Source organism: Grammomys surdaster, unplaced genomic scaffold, assembly GCF_004785775.1.
Source record: "Grammomys surdaster isolate TR1022 unplaced genomic scaffold, NIH_TR_1.0 546, whole genome shotgun sequence".
Taxonomy (NCBI): Eukaryota; Metazoa; Chordata; class Mammalia; order Rodentia; family Muridae; genus Grammomys; species Grammomys surdaster.
The window spans coordinates 139,325-160,271 of record NW_021604965.1 but is presented as its reverse complement, the minus strand read 5'-3'; the positions used below and the strand labels follow the sequence as shown (position 1 = coordinate 160,271).

The 20,947-nt window shown below is 43.6% G+C and overlaps 2 protein-coding genes across 4 annotated transcripts in view; one reads left to right on the top strand and one right to left on the bottom strand.

Moving 5' to 3' along the window:
• Fyco1 (FYVE and coiled-coil domain containing 1) overlaps window positions 1–20,947 on the top strand; it is a 69,803-nt gene that overhangs the window by 34,236 nt on the left and 14,620 nt on the right. For both annotated transcript variants that reach the window (XM_028781798.1, XM_028781799.1), the window contains one exon: window positions 2,690–2,834. In XM_028781798.1, coding sequence (XP_028637631.1) covers window positions 2,690–2,834 — 145 coding nt within the window. The remainder of the gene's footprint in view (window positions 1–2,689; window positions 2,835–20,947) is intronic.
• Window positions 10,794–17,254, bottom strand: Cxcr6 (C-X-C motif chemokine receptor 6). Of its 2 annotated transcripts, none has more exons than XM_028781801.1 (2): window positions 17,192–17,254; window positions 10,794–12,628 (listed from the first exon to the last, which is right to left on the bottom strand). In XM_028781801.1, the coding sequence occupies exon 2, from the start codon at window positions 12,621–12,623 to the stop codon at window positions 11,568–11,570; it is 1,056 nt and encodes a 351-aa protein (XP_028637634.1). In that variant the 5' UTR covers window positions 12,624–12,628; window positions 17,192–17,254; the 3' UTR covers window positions 10,794–11,567. The 2 variants fall into 2 exon arrangements, with proteins under 2 accessions (XP_028637634.1, XP_028637633.1); XM_028781800.1 differs by having other exon boundaries at window positions 10,794–12,644; window positions 17,192–17,248.

The following is a 20,947-nucleotide window of genomic DNA, read 5'->3' as shown; positions in this document are numbered from 1 at the left end:
CTACTGGACACTGGACCTTAAGGAGACACAGCCGAGATGGCAGAGATGGGGCTTTTCTCTGTTCAGGCATCACTGCTGTGAACTCTGCTTTCATAGCCTGGATGTAAGCTAAGAAGCCTTCAGAATCCTGTTCCTCTCCTGTTTAAGTGGATCAGTAGGCCTTACCACTCAGGGATGGAAATTGTGGTTTTCACACATAGCATTGGGGCTTCAAATCTTTTCTTAGTCTTTTAAAAACTGAAGTTTGCAAGTCCTCTACATATTCTGGATATGAGTTCTTTATCAGATATGTTTTATAAGTGTTTTCTCCCAATTTACAGCTTGTCTTTCAGTTTTCTTTCTTAAGAGAAGTTGTAGTTTTGATAAAGTAAAATTATAATTGTTTTTGTTTTGTGTATCAGGTTTTTTTTTTTTTAATGTGTCCAATTTTGTTTAACCCTGTATTCAAAACTTTTTTTTTCTGCTAAAAGTTTTGGGTTTAGAGCCGGGCAGTGGTGGCGCACACCTTTAATCCCAGCACTTGGGAGGCAGAGGCAGGCGGATTTCTGAGTTTGAGGCCAGCCTGGTCTACAGAGTGAGTTCCAGGACAGCCAGGGCTATACAGAGAAACCCTGTCTCGGGAAAAAGAAAAAGTTTTGGGTTTAGGGTTTTTGGGTTGGTTGGATAATTGGGTAGGTAGTTTGTGATGAGGCTCACTTTGTAACCCAGCTGTCCTGAAATTTTGTGTAGACTGGACTCAGAAATCTGCCTGCCTCTGTTCCCTGATTGTTAAGGTTAAAGGTGTGTGCAACCACACCTGGATTCTTCTAGTTTGTGTGTGTGTGTGTGTGTGTGTGTGTGTAACCTGTTGAGTTCATTTGAAGTATGGTGTTAATATATACATTGAGTGTTGGGTAGTTTTGGTTTTTTTGCTTTTTGGCCAAAGGTTCCTTAAAGTCTATTTTTCCCCCTCAGAATTGCCTTTCTATGGGGGCTGGAGGTGTGGCTCAATGATAGAGTGATCGCTCAGCTCACACAAAGCACTAGATTGACTCTCCAGTGCTCACACACACACACACAGATACACAGAGTTTTGTATATTTGTCAAAAGCCAAATGAAATCAAAAACAAAAAATAGCAACAACAAGAAACCTGACCTCATATATTGGATGTTGTTGCTACCATAGGTTGAATGTTGTTTGTGATGGTGGTGCATGGTTGGTTGGTTGGTTTTTGGTTTTGTTTTTTGTTTTTTGTTTTTTGCTTGTTTGATGTTGTATTGATTTTTTTATGTGTCCTTGATTGTTCTGAAACTCAATGTATAGAACAGCTAGCCTCAAACTCACAGAGATCCACCTCTCTCTGCCTCCTGAGTACTGGGATTAAAAGCATATATTCATCTGGTTACTATAGATTCTTCGTGCATCTTACTGACAGGTTAAAAAAAAAAAGACCTCTGATTTTGTTCTTTATTAAATGTAGAAATTTTAGAGTGAGTTCCTTAGTTTAGAGTGAGTTCCTTAGTTTCTAAAACTAAATCATGATAAGGTTTTCATTGAGTTTTTTTTGGATCTGGAGATGAGTTTGGAGAGATTTGATATCTTAATAAAGTGTGGACCATTTCAATCCCTGAACTCGGTATAGCCTCCATTTGCCCAGGTCTTTTTTAGCCTCTAGATGAGCATTCATCCTCTCTTGTATCTCTCTTGCCCTTTCCCATCCCTTCGTCAGCCTCAGAAAACAGATTCAGAAGTGTAACTGAGTCCTTATTGTCAGGTTGTTCTAGTTCCGTTACAGGAACTTGGGAGGAAAAATACTACCTGTAAAGCAAAAGACAGTTCAACTGTTCTTACTGAGTAGCCTAAAGTCCCTTGCCCTATCTCACTGGTAGGAGTTTAGCAACTACAAAGTGACACTATGGTAGGGTGTTAAGGTTGCTTCTTCTTTCGATTCTATCATTTCTTGTCTGTTCTTTCTTCCTCCTCCTCCTCCTCCTCCTCTTTTCTTCCTCCTCCTCCTCCTCCTCCTTCTTCTTCTTCTTCTTCTTCTTCTTCTTCTTCTTCTTCTTCTTCTTCTTCCTCTTCCTCTTCCTCTTCCTCTTCCTCCTCTTTCTTCTCTTCTTCCTCTTCTTCCTCTTCCTCCTCTTCTTCCTCCTCCTCCACTGCCACTGCCTCAGGTTTAACCCTTACATTTCCATGATGCATGTTTATGGGTAGGTAACTGGCATGGTGGCCTGCCTATTGGGTGGCCAAGGTCAAACACAAGACCCAATGCCTCCTGCAGTTCCTTGGTTAGAGAGAGGTTCTGTTCTACTCAGCAGTGGACTGCAAGGGGGAGAGGATGGAAGTCAGGTAATCTCCAGCTTCAAATTATTTCTGCCTGTGTCCTAGAGAGCAAGGTCTTGTTGGATTAGGATATTTTCTTTATTTGTTTCTGTCTTGATATGAAGTAGTTGAAACTTCTACCCTACATTCAAGAGAGGTCTTGAGGCTATATATTCAAAATCTTCTGTAGTCCCTGTTTTCCTGGGATGTCCCAGTAGTCTTTCTCTCATACCTACATAGAATAGCAGCCAGTTAAGAGACAGTTTACACTGTGTTCTATCAGCTTGTTCTCCATAGCAGCACCTTTCACTTCCTATGTTATCCCTGGTTCCGTGCATAACGGGTACATATATCTTTTTCTCTCCTGCTTTGCCTCCACCACGCAGGACTAAACCCAGTCTGCAGACCACCAGATGATGCTGTGTTTGACATCATCACCGATGAAGAACTGTGCCAGATCCAAGAATCTGGCTCCTCCTTGCCTGAAACACCCACCGAAACTGATTCAATGGACCCAAATATGGCTGAACAGTGAGTAGATGTCACCTCCATTTCTGAAGGACTCATTAAGTGCCTATCCCTTTTGCTGTCTTGTCAAAGGACCAGGAAAATAAGATACCAGAACCAAGATTGGCTGACTCTGCTGAGGGAAGATGCCTCAGAACAGTGTTCATCATGGGATGGCTCTTGAAAAGTGACAGTGCTCAGGAAACAGGGAGATGCTATATCAGAAAGTTCATGGGAAGAATGTGTGGTGCCCTGAATCAGCATCTTAACATAGGCCAGTCTTTGGCTTGGGCAACTGTATTAGTCAGCTCAGGCTGCACAACAAGAGACCACAGGTCGAGTGGCTTAAACTATGGGCGTGTAACTTAATACTGTTCTGCGGTATCAAAGATCAAAATACAGGCAGAGATGGTTTCTTCTCCTTTGGTTTGCAAATGGCTACCTTCGTGCAACATCTTTATGTGTTTATCCTGAATGTATACTTATGTGCCCCTTAATCTCCATTTCATGCCAGGGCACTGGTATATTTTTAATTTAATCACCGCTTTAAAGGCCTTTGTAATTCAAATCATCCCTATTATAATTAAAATCATAGGTATGATTTAATTTGAATCTAATAAATTTCAATAACTTAAAATCAAAGCTTTTCATCGCCAAACCTAAAATAGTTCCTATTCACTGTTGCGACTGTGACTTTGGACCAGTTATCTTCTTTCTGAAGCACTTCTCTGAGAATATCCTGGTCAGTAATCTTCAGTGTCCATGCTGACCCCAGTGACCCAGGGGTCCCCAGGGCATCTTCTGTTCTTTGAGCAGTAGACTATGATGTACTGATACCCTGTGAATCCATGAGCCAAAATAAACCCTTCCTCACTTAAATTACTCCTTCTAAGTATTTTGCAATGAAAACAGTAGCTATTGTGGAAAATCAGGGTCTTTTTTTTTTTTTTCAAGACAGGGTTTCTCTGTGTAGCCCTGGCAGTCCTGGAACTCACTCTGTAGACCAGGCTGGCCTCGAACTCAGAAATCTGCCTGCCTCTGCCTCCCAAGTGCTGGGATTAAAGGCGTGCGCTGCCACTGTGGTTTAAGGCCTTTGAGAACGAGGGTGGAAGGTTTTGAGATGCTGGCCATCAAAGGCACAGCTGTAAGCGGAACTTAATGAGCTTCTCTGGTGGTTATTCTCAAGACCCGAATGCCACTAGAAATGTGTGCAGTATAGACTGTGCCGTAAAGTTTCGGTTGGGAACAGAGACTCTATCAGGAATTGGAGTAGAGGTTATTTATGTTGCAATCTGGGTAAAAAAAAATTAGCCATGTGTTACTTGTGCCCTGAAACTTTGAGTGATGCTGAACTTAAAAATAATAGGCTAGGGACTGGAGAGGTGGCTCAGCAGTTTAGAGGACTGAGTGCTCTTGCCAAGGACCCAGATTCTCAGCACGCACATCAGACAGCAGATAACCATCTGTAACCCTGGTTCCAGGGTATAAGAGGCCCTCTGGTTACCATGGGCACCTGCACACACATGATAACGATGACCTCATGCAGTGTACACACATATACATTAAGAAAACCAATCAGTTTCATTTGTATTCTGGCCTGTGCTCTTTGCTTCCTGATCCATGCCATATGAACAAGCATCAACCTCTCACTCCATACTCCTACCAAGCATAATATTCATCTGTAGCATGGTTACTACGCTCCAATTTCAGCCCAGTTTGTGAGCATTGGGGGGGGGGCGGGAGCAGAGCAGCAAGACATAAAAGTATTTAGCTTGGCAAGGAAAAAAATGCAATTATATTTAAAGTTGTGAACAAAGAAAGTGTGGATGAAGTAACTAAAGCAATTAGAGATTAATGCCATTAAAAGGAAACAGCTGCTTTTCACTGGGACAGCAGGAAAGAAAGGTGCCCAAGGGCAGGAAGCCCTCATCGAAGGCTTCAGAGTATAAAGATGGAAATGCATTTGACTCTTCTTTTAAAGGAGAATGTCTGGAAAGAGTCAGGAGTGATCTTCTCTAAAACGATCATCTAGGAAGGGTTTTCCAGGTATAGCTACACAGACACTCTGCCACTTCATCTGTGGTCCAGGAAGACCCAGCTACATATCAAGCTGACAGCAGGACTTGACATTATCCACATGGTGCTGGCTTTGTGAGCATTGTAGAGTGCAAGAGTTATAGGTCATGGAGGTTTGCACTAAGATTCTAGAGAAAACCCTGGGCAGCGAGGCGGTATGTAATAGGGTCAGATTCTCTGGTACTGCTTGAGTGGACTATGCATGAAAATTGGAGGGTAAAGCCTAAATCACAGTGGAGACCCCAGTATACTGGAGATACCAGGAGTGTGGGACCTTTGCCCAGGAAAGCAGCAGGCACCTAGTAGAACCAGTCCAACTGAGAGTCTGTATGTGTGAGAGGCAAGACAGCCCATTAAGTAGAGCTAATACTAAGTGTGTCCCGCATGCCAGACAAGAAAGTCGGGTTAATGTTTTCACTGTTAAGATGTCATGTCCTTCTTTGCTCTACCCTCAGTGCTCCCTTTTAGAATGGGAATGTTTTTATATATTAGAAGTATATAATTTAAATTTTTATTTTACAGTCTCACAACTGAGCATGTCTTAAGTCTCAAAAGAGACTGAACTTTCAAACACTGTTGAAGCTGTTAAGACTACAGGGCTTTCTTTGAACCTGAACTAAGTGCATTTTTTATTGTAAGATGGTAATGAGCCTTTCGGGTCAAGGGCTAAACGGTATGTTTTGAATCCGAAATGCCCCTGACTAGTTTGTTTTAAATGCTTAGTCCAAGGCTTATGGCGCTATTTGAAGGCTGTGGATCATTTAGAAAGTGTGGCCTGACTGGTGGAAGTAGAGATCAGAGAGGTTGAGCCTTTGAAAATTTTACCTACCCCTGGTTCCAGCGTGAGTCTCTGCTTCCAAGCCCAGTGCTGTGTAAGTCTAGATGCCTGCTCTGCCGTGCTTTTCCTGCTGCTGAGGGACTGATGCTCTCTGAGCTAAAATAAATCTTTACTTCTGTCGGATATTTTATAGAAGCAATAAGAGAAGTAGCTAATCCAGTCTCAAAAGCCCAACTCTGCTTGTGGTGAAGGACTTCTGTGAGCTCAGGGTGACTCTCAGTGAGATCTCTGACCTCCCCAGAGTCCAAAATAGGACCAGGAGTCACCTGTCACTTTTACCATGTCAAGTTTTACCACATGGGAGGGACTGCACTTAATCCTCTTGAGGATATTAGCCTAGATTTTGGCTTAAGTGTATCTCCACACTTGTGTGTTCTATGACTCTAGCACTGAATTCACTCATGGACAAAGCTTTTCATTACCAAACATAAGATAGCTCCTGTTTCCTGTTGCTTCTGTGACTTTGGACCAACTCTCTCCTTTGAAACACTTCTTTGACACATACTTGGTCAGTAGTCATCAGCGTTCACCCTGACCCCCATGACACAGTGGTCCCCAGGATTTCTTCTCTTCCTTTTAGCAGTAAACTACATTCTGCCATTGGTTTCTAGCAAGACACATGAATAGATGGGTGAGTAGAACCAAGAAGCTAGGCGGCCCAGAGGAGGATGACATTGATTTTAAAGTGTCTTCTCACAGACACCTGTCTGAGGCGACTACTCTCTAGCTCCCTCCCCCATCATCACCTTCCTCTTTCCTAGTAGGAACAGGAACAGAAAGTTTCCAGACTGCTGACCAGTGTGTATAGTTGTTGGTCTTGGGAAATCAGGAACTGTTCCAGAGAAAGGAAACTGCCAGCACTCTGGCCTGGCCAACACAGATCTTCTGGGATTGTCTGATAGGGACCTGTAGTCCTTGAATCTCACCTTTATAAGTGAAGAACCACCTTTCTACACTTTAGATTGTGTCTTAGTATGTATGGGAGCTTTTCCTTAGCCTTCCTTTTCTTCCCATGTTTAAAACTCAGTCAAAGACATCAAGAGTCTGAGAAAGTATGGGAAGGAGAGCCTGACCAAGCCAGCTCAGTCAGTCAACAGGTTCTCCAGTGCAGGAATGAGGACTCAAAAGAAAAAGACAGTTAGACAACATTGTAGAACAACCCCAGCCAGTTCTGAAGCTGAGGCGAGTTTATTTTTTCCCAGTCTGCTTTTATACCATTTTGATTACATGAAAGTATTAAGGTCAATTCTAGGTTGAGGGACTAGCAATTCAAGAGATGCAAGTAGTCAAGGAACAAGCAAGACAATAAACACAAATAGTCAAAGAACAAGCAAGGCAATAAACAAAGTCCGGTGATCAATCCTGTGATCACTGTTTCTAAGGGCTTATCTGGATGACCAAAATATCTGAGCCTACTTTCCTGTCCTAGCCCAAAGTCATTTTCATGCCTGAAGCCTACTTCTTTATTCTACACTAAGATTTAGATTCCTGCCTGAAGCCTAATTGTCCTTGATAAATGTCAGGTTCCTGCCAAGCAGCCCTAAAAGCACTCCACAAGAGCCCTAGACTTGCACCACCAGTCCTCTCAGGAAACTTAGAGGGAAAGGGAAGCAATCTGAGGAACAAAGTAATGCTAGAGGAATTCAGCTTTGATTCTTCCTGGGAATGGTGGAACAAGGAAAAGTCTCCAAATCCAGCTTCAGCCTTCCAGAGAAACCTAACAGGACTGCCTGTTGACAGCTGTCCTTTCCCCATGCTGGCTTATCTTAGCAGGAGCAGAGCCCTCACCTGTAGCAGATAGATGCCCTTTACAACCTTTCAGTCATGTCTGTACCCTCTCCTTCAGTGTCCTACCCAGATTGCCAGTTGTTCTCCGAACTGAGGTAGTAGATAGTTGGCTCCCTTGGTCTCTGCCCAGCTCACACGCAGCCAAAGCCTCCCAGACCTGGCCTGCTCTCAAGGTACCAGATATATTGACCATTCAGGGTGAAGCACATAAGCTCCAGACCCAAACAAGCCTTGAGGCCCTATGGCAATGGCAAATACTGCCTCCGAGTGCAGCTCCTTTAAGTTGTGCTAGGGAGACTAGAATACCTTACCCTTCTTAAGGCGATCAGAGACACCACCTGAGACAGAAAGCTCCTGTGGAGAGATGGAATTTTCCTGATGCTGATGCTGAATTTTGATGTCAGCCTGTGTTGTGCATGTCTATTATGTACATATGCTTCTCGGTATCTTCAACTTGTAGCCTCATCATCTTTATAAAAAAAAAAAAAAAAAAAAAGCCTTCCTCCTCAGATACCCAGATTACACTAAATGATCTGAAACCTTCCCTCAGAGCCTGCTTGCCAATCATTTCAGAACCAGGGCTTTGTGGCCAGAGTGCTTAACAGGAGAATTTTGCTCACCAGCCAAGAGATCTGATGCCTGCTATCTTAGAAACAAAACAAGGACAGGATATGGTGATCATGGTTAAAGTTCAGAAACCACCTTATGCCTGTATTAACCCAAAACCTGTGACTGTGGAGGAGTACAGAGTTGTCTGGCCTTGTGTGATATAACACCTGCCTGAAAGCTCTGTGGACAGTGTTTAGGAGCAGAGAGGCTGCTAACAAGGTCCACTCCTCATTCAGTTCTCCTCAGAAAGTGGAAATGACAGTACCAAGCTACCTATAAAATAGCACTAGCAACTATAGACCTGAAGGACTGGGCACCCGTCCAGGATGCTACTTTGAAAACCCTGTGGAAGGTAGGATGACTTACAGCTTCTGTATTCTGTGCTCCCTTTTCTGCCTTGTGGCACAATCTCCTCATCCAAGACTCCAAGAATTCCCGGGTAATCAGATGGTCCCTAGAAGGGAATCACCATGCGTTCACCTCTCTGAAAACATAGCTGTGTCTGGCCGTCATGTGTCTAACTGGAGCCAGAACCCATAAGCATTTCCACCATCCTCGGGAATGAGGAGCCCAGTGGGAGGGGAACACACAGTCCTTGTTCTCAGCTCTGAAACACATCTAGGACAGTCTGGATTCAGGCAAGATCCATATTTATCCAGCTCTAACTCCCTATGTAGCAGCCTGGCCTTTGATATAATCTCCTGTTAAGAGTGAGGAGAACCAAAGGTGGGGGAAAGAGATGGCAAGTGCTTAAGACCTCTAATACCTCTGAGGGAGTGGAGCCTGGAGCAGCAGCCTTTGTGCAGGGAGCCTGCAGACGGCACAAGCCCTCTAACATGCTGGGCTTTGGAGGATTGGTTTGGTTTGGTTTGGTTTGGATGTATGTGTATTTATTGTTAATGATGGTGTAGGTACAGGAAGAGATAGTAATCTGCCCTATGTGTAGGAAGATAGCCAGAGAATGGGGTGAATAGTGGCTGAGGAGGCAGAGAGAAGGAAGGTTCTATTGCTGTATTTTCTTGCCAACAGACAAGCAAGCTTCTCTAAACTGCATAAAGGCCCGCATAAACATTTCCATGGGAAGCCTAAAAGAAGGCATGGTCCAGAAGATTCTCTCATCTCGTCTGATTTCTTCATTGGGCAGACAGCTGGGCAGAAATAACCCAGAGAGCATTGTCACCTAGCAGTGTGGATTGACGAGCCAGGCCTTGGAAAAGGCTTTCTTGGATTGGCCTAGGGTGGCACTCTCTCTGATTGCTGAGTGTCCAGCCATATCTCTAGACCACCTGGGTGGATAGTTTCAGGGCCCTGTCACCTGACTCATCTCTCTTCTCACTGAGAGCCCACATTTCCTGAGCTGGGCTATTAGGGAAGTCAGATATGAAGGAAGGGGACTCAGCACTTCTCCGTCACCAGTGTTGCAAATCAAGATGTATGTACTGAAGGTTACCGGTATCACCCTGCATAAAGCAGCCTAGCTGTTTTGAGTAAGCACGTGGTGTTGTGTGTCACTTGCATATAACAGGGAAGTGTACTACAGCTCTTGATTGTGTGTTTGATAATATGGTGCAAGGGACCATGGACCAAGACTGGACTCCAAGGTGTGATCAAATTTTTTGAGCCAGAATCCATGTGGCATGTCCTACATGTCTAGAAAAACACACACACACACACACACACAACAGCCTGTGTCACTACACCAGCCCTTAGAGATAGCATAAGGAACCTCTACTGTATGTTCTAAGAACTAACTTGTGCCAGTTTGAAGATCTTTCACCCACAAATTAGGTGTTACATCTAGTGCCAGGGTTCAAACCCAGGACTCCATGTTTGCTGGGCAAGTATCTACCAACTGAGCAACCACCTTAGCCAGTGCTAAGTGTTTGCTATGTATTATCTCAAGTCCTCCTCAAGCCAACTGAGAGATTTGTGCTTTCTCACTAAAAGGAAATAGCCAAAGGTTAAGAGATTTGTTCAGGTCAAGTGTGCTAGCATATGTCTTTAACCCCACACTTGAGTCAGAGGCAAGTAGACCTCTGTGAGTTCAAGACCAGGCTGGTCTGCATAGCAAGTTCCAAACTAATCATGACTGTATAATAAGAAAGGAAAGAGAAAGGGAAGGACTTAGAGCCATGGGCACAAGCATGTTGAGAGGCTGAGATTGATTTGTTTCATTGAGGTCATACCTAGTGAAGGGCGTGGAGGCAGCCCTAGGCTGCTGTTCTCTCCAGGCCCTGAGCCCAGGTTTATCTAGCCTCCTGTGCATTCTCTCAGCCTTTTAAGGTAGATGTTCTTATTTAGGTGAGTGATGTGGTAGTACAAACACTCAACAAGTGCCTATAGTCCTAGTCATCTGGTTGCCAGGATCTAGTCAGCATCAATCTAGTCTGGCATATAAAATCACCTCATCCTTGAGAAGAATTACAGAAGTTGAACATATGCACCCCACATCTTGGGCAGGAGCAGGAAACCATCATGAAAGCAAGATTGTTACCATTGGTATAACCCATTTCCTTCATAGACCACTGCCCACAAAGTTTAGTTTTAACTTATTTCCTTTATTCTAGGCCTAGAAGTTTACTGGGTTGTTTTTGTGCAGTTTGTGAAGGTTTATTCTGTTTTGAGTTCAGGCATACCAAATTAAAGTAGAATGCATCTAAAGATGAAAGCAGTTTGAAAACTTTTAAAGGGTTTTATTTCTTACCATGAAACTCAAAATACTTGATATATTTGTATGTACATATTATGTGTCACAGGCATGGGAAATTTTCTTTTTTCTTTTTTTAGATGAGCAAAGCCACCAGAGTCCTCTTGTATTTGTTATAGCCTTAAGCTCTATTTTATATATTTTTCTAGCATTACATGGACCACTGAAATTCAGCTAATTTATTTTGGCCTATTTTCAGTCCCTTATTGCTGCTCTTTCCAAGACAAGTCCAATAAAACATAAGCATCCACCCATACAAAAGTCAGACAGACCTCTGGAGGAGTCAGAGCTTGGTCTCATTCAAGCAGTATTATGTAGGGGCTTTTCAACTCTCAACTGCTTGCCCATTGAAGAATCTTCTAAACTCAGGAGCCCTGTATATTATCTGCCATCAACATCTTTGTTGATGCAACTTTTCAACTTTTAGCCCCAAACTTGGTAAAAGAGAACCTGAGATCTCTAGAGTTAACCGTCATGACCTTGATTTTACCATTCTTGGGGATGAAAGAGAGAAATTGCTTCAAAATCTCTCTTCAAGACATTCTTCTTTGAGCATTAGGCTTAGATATTAAGAACGGTATATTTATATCTGAGAAGCTTTCCATACCAGCCACAGTGTTCAGTGACTTCACCATGACACTCCACGTGCTACAAGCAAAGCTTTTCTTGTTGCATCCAAAGGATATAGCTCTGCTTCTAAGAATTCTGATACTAGCTTCTCCAAGTGTGGCAAGGCCGACTACAGTTGGAACATACTTGTGGTGTCTACATTGTGGGAGGCAGAACAAGTCTTGGAACTGTCCTCAGAAGACTTCCACTGACGTGAGACTCCCAGGTGAGAGAGGCAGCCAATATCCTTCATAAGTTTGCAGACGTTCTTCCGGAACTTTAAGCCAACAAAGGCATAAAGTACAGGATTAAGGCAAGCCCGAAGGTATGCTATAGCCTCTGTCACTATGATGGCATAATTAAAGCTGGTTAAGGTATAGTACTCCCAGCTTGTACTTCGGATCAACATGACGAGGTTGAAGGGTGTCTGGGTCAGCAGGAACACAGTCACTACAAGGAAGATGATCTTAAGAGATTTGTGCCTCTGGAAGTTTCGAGCATGAAGCAAGGTCTTGATAATGCCTGAGTAGCACAGAATCATAGTGAGCAATGGCAGGAAGAACCCCAGAGTCATCTGTATAACAAGAACCACAGTGGATATCGCCTCATTGTGGTAATGACAGATAAGCTTGTCAAAGCGTTCGACGTTGCCATAGATGATCTGTGGCAAAGAAACCAACAGGGAGGCCACCCAAATGAGCAAGCAGGTGGCCTGGCCCCAGCTCTTCCACCTAGCCTGCCGGTTGAAGGCCTTGGTAGCCTGGACCACTACAATGAAGCGGTCCACCGTGATGCAGGTGAGCGTGAGCATGGACACGTAGAAGTTCACTGTATACATGCCTCGAAGAGTTTTGCACATGACTGTGCCAAAGACCCACTCATGGCTGCCTGCATAGGCCCAAAAGGGCAGAGTACAGACAAACACCAGGTCAGCCAGAGGCAAGTTCAGCAGGAACACATCTGTCAGATTCCTCAGCTTCTGGTAGAAAATGTATATAATCAGAACCAGGGAGTTCCCTAGCAGTCCAAAGACAAACACTACCAGGTACACACAGGGCAGAAAGACCTCCTTGAACTTTAGGAAGCGTTGGTTCTCCTGGCTGTTATCACTGGAATTGTTGAAGAGCCAGGGATCTCCTTCATAGTGCACGTCGTCCAGATCTGTCTCCTGATGCCCATCATCCATGGCATCTGTTGGGGCAAACATCTGTGAGTCAAAACATAAAAGTTATATGTGGGTCTGACTGAGTGGCGTTCTTTCTTCCTGCTGTCCTTACTAACTCCATCTAGAAAGCAAATTGTCTCCAACCCCATTTGGTATCAGGCTCAGTAATAGCACTGTGCTGAAGATGGCTGTTTCCCAGGGAAGACTGCTCAGCCAGAGGGACTCTTCAAAAACTGTAAACATCTCAGGTTCCTCCCGTGTTTGTCACTCTGCAGTCAAGTGGACACAGTAGCCCTTTGGGATTTTTTGTTTTATTTTTGTTTTGTATTTTATGTTTCTATATATTTTATGTATATGGATATTTTGCCTGCATGTATGTCTGTTAATTTTATGTGAGCAATGCTCACCAAGGCCAGAAAAGGGTGTTGAACTGCCTGGGACTGGAGTTACACATGGTTGTGAGCTACCCTACCATACAATGCTGGAAATCAAGCCCAGATTCTCTGGAGACTGTCTAGCACTCTTAACTGCTGAGCTATCTCTTCAGGTCCATAACAACTGTTTGGAAACACAGGACTGCTGTCTATCATGAAGGCCTGTCCCCATCTGCTTGGGGACTCATAGAAGGTACTTACCACTCTCTGCCCTATGCTGGTCAGTTTTCTGTCAACTTGACATAAGCTAGAGTCATTTAAGAAGAAGGGCTCTCACTTGACAAAATGTCTCCATATGAATGGCCTATAGGCAGGTCTGTAGTGGGTTTTCTTAATGAGTAATTGATGTGTAATGGCCCAGCCCATCTTGGGTGGGGACACCTCTGGGCTATAAAAAAAACAGGACACTCAAGCTAGAAAAGAACAAGCCAAGTAGGTAGCACTCCTCCGTGGTCTCTGCTTCAGTTCCTGCTCTCAGCTCCTGCCCTTAATGAACTGTGATCGGGACATGTGAGGTGAAATAAACCCTTTCCTCCCCAAGTTGCTCTTGGTCATGATGTTTTATCACGTTAGAAACCCTAACTAAGATAGCCCCATTCATTGTTAAAAACCACTAAAGCCAAACCAAGCGCCTCTTCTAGGAGGCTTCCTTACTGTTGTCCTCCGGGGCTTGGAGGATGATAAGGACTGCGTGTGACTGGGGAGTACTTCCCGTTTACTCCTCCTCAGCTGTACAGTGCAAAAGGAGCAATGGACTCAGAAACGGAAAACCAGCGCCCAGAACTCTGACAGAGCTGGCTTTGTTGCCAGGGAGTTAAGGTACTTACTGCCCTGACTCCCCAAACTAAACGCTTCCATATATCATCTCTAACAGTTTCTGACGTCTGTGCTGGAGCCTCAGGTCCTGGAGATGCTTTCTTTTGGGGAATCTCTAGGAAGGTGTATGTCCCCATGAGGAGGCATGGCTTTAACTTCCTTGATGAGCCGTTCAGAACCTAAAGGTCTCTTCACAGTGGAAGGCCAGTTAGAATGGCACATGAGGTAGGGTGACTGCTGAATGGGTCTGCAGTAAAGGCCACGTGCCTGCCTTTCTTGCCCAGGACTTGATCCTCCATGGTTGTGTTTCTGACCCTTCTCTGCTCTGTGACTACCAAGGACCACAAGTAGGACAAAGGGTAATGTAACCTGTGGCCTGATTGTAGGGACAGCTGTGACAGCATTTGGCCCGAGAGTGCCAGGCCAACCTTGGCAGTGTCCTAGATTCCTATCCTGCCGGTGTGGGTTCTAAAAGATGCCTTAGGAAGTGTTTGGGTGCACAATGGAGTATTACTCAGCTATTAAAAACAATGAATTCAAGAAATTCTTAGGTAAATGGATGGAACTAGAAAATATCATCCTGAGTGAGGTAACCCAATCACAAAAGAACACACATGGCATTCACTCACTGATAATTGGATATTAGCCCAAAAGCTCGCAATACCCAAGATTCAACTCACAGACCACATGAAGCTCATAAAGAAGGAAGACCAAGTGTGGGTGCTTCGGTGCTTCTTAGAAGGAGTGACAAAATACTCAAGGGAGCAAATATGGAGACAAAGTGTGGGACAGAAACTGAAGGAGGGGCCATCTGGAGACCATTCCACCTGGGTATCCATCTCATGTGCAGTCACCAAAGGTAGACGCTGATGTGGATGTCAGGAAGTGCATGCTGACAGGAGCCTGATATAGCTGTCTCCTTAGAGGTCTGCCAGAGGCTAACATATTCAGAGCCGGATGCTCACAGCTAACCATTGAACTGATCAAGGGGTTTCCAATGGAGGAGTTAGAGAGAAGACTGTAGGAGCTGAAAGGGTTTGCAGCCCCATGAGGAGAGCAATAATACCAACCAACCACAGCTCCCATGGTCTAAACCACCAGCCTAAGAGCACATAGGGAGGGACCCGTGGCTCCAGCTGTATATGTAGGGGAGGATGGCCTTGTCGGGCATAGGTGGGAGAGGAGATCCTTGGTCCCATGAAGGCTGGACACCGAGTGGGGGGGAATTCGAGGGTGGTGAGGTGAGGATGGGGGAGTAGGTGGGGGCACATCCTCATAGAAGCAGGAGGAGGGGGGATAGGATAGGGAGTTCCTGGTTTACGGGGGGTCGGGGGAGATGGGGTAAGGGGGTAACAACTGAAATGTAAATAAAATATCCAGTAAAAAAAACTTAGTTTAAAAAAAGGAAAAAGAAAAAAGATGTGTTTGGTGGAACTTCTGTAAGATTTACCAAGATAAAATATTGCCTGGTCAGACGAGAACACGTAAAAGTTGAAGACATCCTCTCTTCTTAATCCATGTGGTCATTTCTTACCCTAAAATTGAGTCCTAGGCAGAAACAATATCCACCCTAATACATCTGCTACTTCTTCCTTCCCTCGAGCCGGGATGCCTTTTCTCACCATCAAGGAAGGACTTTGCCTTTAAAACAAGGCTACTCAGTAGATAGTCCCCACACCTAGACTTCAGGCAAGATCTCTAGTCTTGATAAGCTGGTAGTAGGCATCCTGCCCCAAACCTTTCTGAGGTGCTAAAATAGTGTCAAATACTTGTGTGTATCGTGTTCACTCACACTTGGACGATTTATTTTTCACCATTTAAAATATGAAATAACTTCCTTTCTCAAGAGTTACCTCCAGTTCTCTGTTGTTACCTCACTTGTATTTGCTTTTTTGTTGTCGTATTCTTTTCTGAATCCAACCTTAGCATAACTCTTGAGAAAATGTACAAATCTGTATTCAGTGTTATGTTGGTAGATAAGGACTAGACTGTGCAAATAGAATATTGAAAATCACAAGACTGGGGAGGTGGCTGTCAGTAGAATGCTTGCTTTACAACCATAAGCACACAAAATCACTGTCCCGTATACAGTATACAAAAAGTTAACATTTCTTTATAATCAAAATATTGATTTAGGAAAATGAAAAAGTAATGAAACTTTTGATGTAATGTAAAAAAAAAAAAAGCCTGATAGTAAATTATAATTGTATGTAAAGCATAGGATGTAACCCAAATATTTAAGAAGTACTTCTAATCATTTTGGAAGTTTCAGTATATTTAAATTGCTGAAAATAGAATAAATATGAGAAAAACACACAAAAAAAACAAACAAAACCCACCGTGGGCTATTACTGTTACAACAAATAGATGACACTTCTGGTCTTCCTGCTTCTCCAAAGGGTTGGGATGCTGCCACGCCCGGCACTTAACCTTTTGTGGTCACAAACCTCTGTGAGAATCTCAATAAAGCTCTAGACCTTCTCTGAGAAATAAGGTCCATACACCTATAATTCTAAGGCTTCACAAACCACACATTCTATAGGTTCTTGTCTAAAGACCCTTTGATAACAGTTATAATTTTGACTCTAGTCTTAAAGGACCAAACTCTGGCATTGGACTTTGGCAAAATTAAAAATTACTTATTTCATCTGTTTTGTTTATTTATTTATTTACTTATTTATTTATTCATAGTCTACAATGCCTACAGCTGCCCATTGATTTATATTGAAAAATGTAGATAGTGATTGTGGATTATAGCTTATTTTTTGTTGGTTTTTTTTTTTTGGTTTTTTTTATTGGATATTTTATTTATTTACAATACAGATATCATACCCATTTCCCCATTTCCCCTCCCTAGAACCCCTCCCTCATCCTATTCTCCCTCCTCCTTTTTGCCTTTATACCATTTTAATTACATGCAAATATTAAGGTCAGTTCTAGGTTGAAGAACTAGCAATACAATAGATGCAAATAGTCAAGGAACAAGCACGACAATAAACACAAATAGTCAAAGAACAAGCAAGGCAATAAAATTTCGGCTTTTTTAGATACAAAAGAACTAAAAATATAAAAATTACTGATTTAAAAATAGAAGGCCAGCAACTAGACTGCTCTATATTCCTGGCCTGGGTGGGTCTGGTTATGCCATTACTACCTTTTCCATCCTTTTATAACCACTTGCTACATTCCAGAACCATTGAAGTCGTTTTCGTATTTCCCTAGCCCATACAGCAACCAGGACAGTGAGGGATGGGGGCCATGAGTAGCTGTATTCAGTAGCTTGCACCACGTTCACAGGTCACACGAGAGAGAGTCAACAAAAGAAAGCAAATGACTCACCAGAAGAGAAGCCCAGTAGCTTTGTTCCAGAGTGAAGCGTGCTCGGCAAAGGTCTGCCTCTGGTTCTCTGTGATGTGGTCTGTGTTTCCGTCAAATACTTATGAGCCTTCAGCTAGAGACCTGCCCCTCCCTCTATCCCATAGGCAGAATCCACATGACAAGCTTGACAAACCTGCCCACTTAATCTGAGAGTCAAAGATGAAGCATGATTCTGATGCTTCGTACTCCCTTTCTCTTGGCTTGGCACATATTCTACTGTTAAAACCTGACAGGATTTCCACTTGTTAACTAAAGGGGAGCCGTAAGTAGATTTAACTTCTGTCAGTCCACTGAAGATGGTGGACTTTGCCCGTTCAAATCACTTTCTTTACTGGTCACACATATCTTTGGAACATTTTGGGTCTAGGCCAACACAAAGTCCATACTATGGATTAAACTGTGTGAGTGTAGATCCAGTATTTACCATAGATGTCTCAAAACATTCCTGAGGACCAGGTGTCATCTCCATTTACAGCTGAGAACGTAGGAATCAGAACCAAAACAACTGGTGAATTCAGAGCTACGAGCTTAGGTTTCTGATCATTCCCAGACAGATTGCTTCTAGGTGATTTGTTGAGGGCCTGGTGTAGCCCTATACTATGGCCCCACAGGCCTCTAGCAGGCAGTGCCCACCTACCATAGTTGCCTTGGCTAGAACTGCTCGAGGTTACCCTCCTGGACCTTCCCCCGTCTGGTAGTCACTATGATCTTAATGCAGTCTGATTATTAGTTTCCGTGAGCTAGCATTGCTGACTTCTATGGAAAATTGCCCTGGAAGTCAGGAACTGGGAGTAGGACCATAATCTAGAAACTAGTATTTGATTTTGCTGTAAGACAGGTATTATGTGGAGGCTTCCGTGTACAGCTGTTGGGTTTTGCTCAGCTCCTCATGGATGCAGTGAACAGTGACTAGATGAACAGATGCATAGGCTGTATCAGATACTGAGAGGTAGATAGTCGAAACACTTCTCCTAAAAGAACCCTTTGGGTGCTAGAAGGATGGCTCAGCAGTTAAGAGCACCTCCTGTTCCTGCCAAAGACACACACTCGGTTACTACTACCCAGATAGCAGCATATAACCATGCATAACCTCAGTTCATATCTGTGAGCAAAACACTCATACACATAAAATAAGTCTAAAAACATTTTAAAGATACCTTTTAGGACAAGACAGTCCCTTAGACAAACCTCAAGAGCCTGGGGGGTTAAAGTTCAGAGGGATCGGTTTATTGCTGCATTTATAGGATAATACTAGATTGGCCTGAGATTTGTCAAGCATCGATGTACTCTGTCTTCCTCAGGGAGAACAGAGACCCATCTCAGTGCTCTCTGATTGTTTGTGCATGAACATCCAAGGCGCATGCGTGGGTGACTGTGGGGAGATTGCATGTGTAGATTCGAGAACGTATGGTACTTTTGTCATAGCTATGCTACAGTGGAAAGTTCTGTGTAAAATAAAAGATTTGCAAGTAAATTCAAGGAACCCATTTGGCACCACTTTGCATGAATAAATAAATATCCTTTTACCGTTCATATCTGTAGTGTTCGTTGCCCCCAGGTCCTTAAGTTTCTTTGACTCAAAGATCTAAACTTCTAAAGAGTGAGTACCCTGTTGCCTGTGTCTTGCAAATTGGACGTGCTAGGCACTATTGCTTCTTATCTTGGCAGTCAGTTGTGCTGACCTATCACATTTTCTAGAAACCTGACATTCTCAAGTCAGAACTATTAGGATATCAACTCTTGGACTTGGGTTGTTTTTTGTTTTGTTTTGTTTTGTTTTTGTTTTTGTTTTTTACATTTTCTGCTGCTTTGGGGAGAAGTTAGTTAGCACAAGACACTGATGAGTGGTGGAGTTGTGGAGGACAAATTTGTGGCTAGATGTCCCTGAGGGAGTAGCCAGCCATTTGCAAGTGAGTCGGAAATGGCTTGTGTATTGGCGCCTGCAGGCTTGTGTATTCTGATCAGACCATAAAAACCAAGTGTTCAGAAGCCAAGATCTTAGAAATGATGCTTTTTGCGTGGCTGTTACACAGAAAGGACGTCAGTTACCCTGGTGAATGTGTTCTGTGCCACGCTTCTTGACACCAGCCAGTCTGTGTGGTGACTGAAGCCTTGAAGTACAGCTAGTGCAGACTAGGAGCTGAATTCTTAGTTTATTTGATCCTGTTAATGTAAGTTTCCATGGGAACTTGTGGCTAGTGATCACTGTTGGGCAGTCAGTCTGAACTGAAGATTCCCAGTCCTCTCCCGGAGCCTGAAATTCAGTAGAACAAGGGACAAAATGGAGAGAAACCTCCGAGGAAGACCATAAGTAAGACATCACAGGCTGCTGGGCATTTCTCAGGTGAAGCTTCTGTTCTTGGCAGCCTAGAGAATTGTTGTCTACTAATAAAATGAAAAACAGATTATGATATTTGGAATTGTGACAAAGGAATGCCAGAGGCCTAACTGGAAGGACCCAGGTGACTCCTGACCCAGAAAGGTGTGAGCTTCAAGTCACTTTAGGCTTAAAAAGTCACCCTTAGCCTCTCCCTTGTTTCTTAAGACTTTTATTTTACCTGTGCAGGTATTTTGCCTGCATGTTTATATGTGTGCCATATGCATGCAGTGCCTGTGGGGCCAGAAGAGTGTCAGATCCCTGAAACTGGAGTTACAGACAGTTGTAAACCACTCTATGGGCACTGGGAGCCAAACCTGCACTTCAAAGATTTATTTTTTCTTTAGGTACATCTGTGTGTGTGTTCGTGTGTGCGTGTGCGTGTGCGTGTGTGTGTGTACGAGTGCGAGGGCATGCATGCAAGCATGTGACTGCTCATGCCTGAAGAGCCCAAAAGAGGGCATGGTATTAGATCTCTTGGAACTGGAGTTGCAGGCAGTTGTGAGCCACCTAATATGGGTGCTAGGAACTGAAATTGGGTCCTCTGGAAGAATACCAAGTACTCCTAACCTTTGAGCTATTCTTTATTCTTTAGTAAATCGGAGTATTGATTACATGGGCATCCGGGGTCGCACATAATCAATATCCCTTGCTGTAAGTCCCTTACACTGAGGCTTATAATACAGACATTGGTTAAGCAAAGATGGTGTATGCAGTGGGATTCCTAGGAACGCTGGGATCTTTACTTTAGAGCAGTGTTTCTCAACCCCTTTGGGGGTCACATCAGATATTTACAATTCATGACAGTAGCAACATTATGGTTATGAAGTAGCAATGAAGTAATTCCATGGTTGGGGGTCAACACAGCATGAGGAACTGTATTAAAAAGTCATAGCACTAGGAAGGTTGAGAGCCACTGCCCTAGAGAGTAGAGCACAGCACTAGACTGGTGGACGTGTCACCCTAAGAAGCCCTCTAATGGTAGGCTCTAGTGCTAGAGCGAGGAAAGGGAAGGGTCACCTGAGAACACTGATTTTTCTGGGCTGAGAAAACCACTTCAATAGGAAAGAAAGAACATAGCTATAGAAGGAGATAGGGCGTCCTCTAGTGGTCCTGCCTGTGCTTCCTTGCCATTCTCTCTTCTTTAGGTTTTTCGAGACAGGGTTTCTCTGGCTGTCTTGGAACTCACTCGGTAGACCAGGCTGGCCTTGAACTCAGAAATCCACCTGCCTCTGCCTCCCAAGTGCTGGGATTAAAGGCATGTGTCACCACCGCCCAGCGCTTCCTGCCATTCTCAAACTTGTTGTATCCCTTAATGCATTTACATGACTACCTAGGAA

Coding starts and splice junctions, on each gene's coding strand:
- Cxcr6 (XM_028781800.1), bottom strand. CDS start 12,644: ATGTTTGCCCCAACAGATGCCATGGATGATGGGCATCAGGAGACAGAT.